At 60.6% G+C, this 1,795-nt stretch overlaps 1 protein-coding gene across 1 annotated transcript in view; it reads right to left on the reverse strand.

The window, feature by feature from the left end:
• Positions 1 to 1,593, reverse strand: part of UTP11 (UTP11, small subunit processome component homolog (S. cerevisiae)) — a 6,276-nt gene extending 4,683 nt beyond the window's left edge. The window contains exons 1-3 of the mRNA XM_019512535.1: positions 1,488 to 1,593; positions 1,053 to 1,114; positions 599 to 701 (exon numbers count right to left, since the gene is read on the reverse strand). Of these exons, the coding sequence (XP_019368080.1) occupies positions 599 to 701; positions 1,053 to 1,114; positions 1,488 to 1,550 (228 nt within the window). The 5' untranslated portion in view covers positions 1,551 to 1,593. The remainder of the gene's footprint in view (positions 1 to 598; positions 702 to 1,052; positions 1,115 to 1,487) is intronic.
• Between the last annotated feature and the right edge of the window lie 202 nt (positions 1,594 to 1,795).

A 1,795-nucleotide genomic window follows, 5' to 3' on the forward strand; every position in this document is an offset into this window, starting at 1 on the left:
TATTTGCAGCCTCTCTCTCCCTTCAAGTGCACCCACCTCACCCCACATCGTAGTGTCATCAGCAAACTTGGACAGCGTGCTTTCCACCCCCTCATCCAAGTCGCTGATGAAGATGTTAAACAGTGCGGGCCCAAGGACTGAGCCCTGGGGTAGCCCACTGCTCACATCTCGCCAGGTTGAGTACAACCTGTCCACCACCACTCTCTGAGTTTGCCCCATCAGCCAATTTTTTATCCATCCAACTGTGCAGGCATCAATGCCACAGTCGCTTAATTTATTGATGAGGATGGGGTGAGAGCCGGTGTCAAAGGCCTTCTTAAAGTCTAGAAAGACTAGGTCCACGACACCATCATCCAAGGATTTAGTTACTTGGTTATAAAAAAGGCCATCAGGTTGGTCAGGCTCTATCCTCTGCTTCTCCGCACGTAACCCATATCTGTTCTTATCGTTCTTATCCGACACCACCGCAGACGGACCAGCTCTACAAGCCTATTTAGTTATTCGTAGTTAAAAAAAAAAAAGCTAAAGAGAAAAATCCACGGTCAGTGCAGAGCAGAACAAGGCAGTCCTGCGCAAAGGCGGCCAAGCGGGTTCCTACCTCGAGCTTCACGCGGGTCATCTTGAAGTAGAATTCATCGGGATTCTTGTCCAGCGCCTTCTTGCGGAGGGCTCGGAGCACATCCTGCTTCTTGTGATAGTCACTGAAACGTAAGGCAAGGCGGTGGTCAGCTTGTCCACGGGCTCACACCTGCCAGAGGGGCTAAGCCTTCATACTGATACCAGGAGCACAAGGAGAACCAGGGGCCACAGACCCCACCGAGCCGCAAACAAGCTGGCCCCTGCTTGGAGGACGCCTGCGAGACCTACGGAGAGATGCTCGGGACCCGCAGCCTCCCGGGGGCTTGGCGCAGCTTAGTGCCCGGACTTTCCTGGCAGTCACAGGAGTCACTTGTAAACACACCTGCGTGTTTCCTGCTGCCTCCTCCTCCCGCCACCCTGCGCAGCCCAGCCCAGCCCCCCGCGTCCGCCCCGGCCCCCGGTGCGGCACTGACTTGGCACGGAGCTTGTAATCCTTTTTCTTCTCCAGCAGCCCCAGGCGCTTCCGGGACCCGAGCTGTGGGCAGAGCGGGGCATGCGGCCGCTGTTACCTGCGCCTGATCCCCCCCCCATCCTGATCCCACCCGTGACCCGATCCCTGCCCCTGATCTGGATCCCCCTGGGCCTTATCACCCCGCACCTGATCCTAATCCCTGGGAGCTTGATCCCTGCCCCCATCCGGATCCCTGTGGCCTGATCGCCCCGCACTTGAGATCCCGATCCCTGTGGGCCTGATCCCACCCCTGATCCCCGAGGGCCCGATCCCTGCCCCTGATCTGGATCCCCCTGGGCCTTATCACCCCGCACCTGATCCTAATCCCTGTGGGCTTGATCCCTGCCCCCATCCGGATCCCTGTGGGCCCGATCCCTGCCCCGGCCCCGCTGCCCACCTGTCCCCGCTCGCGATGCTCGCGCTGTCTAGTCTTGGCGGCCTTGCGGAACGTGGCCGACATGGTGCTGGGATCGGGGCCGGCCCGGGGTGTGGAGGTCGAAGCCTGCAACCGGAAGTGCCGCGCGCTTCCGGGTAAAGGCGGTGCCCGCGGACTCCGCCCCGCCCCCTGGTCGTGACGAAAGCAGCGGCGCGACAGCAAGCCCCGCCCTCGGCGGTAGGCTCTATGGCGCATGCGTGGCCCAGCCCCATAGGAGGGTGAGGGTCGTAACAGTGGCTGTCCAGCCATGAGGAGCGTTGTGCGCTGCC

This window comes from Gavialis gangeticus, unplaced genomic scaffold (genome assembly GCF_001723915.1).
Source record: "Gavialis gangeticus isolate Ggan-Ray unplaced genomic scaffold, GavGan_comp1, whole genome shotgun sequence".
Classification (NCBI taxonomy): domain Eukaryota; kingdom Metazoa; phylum Chordata; order Crocodylia; family Gavialidae; genus Gavialis; species Gavialis gangeticus.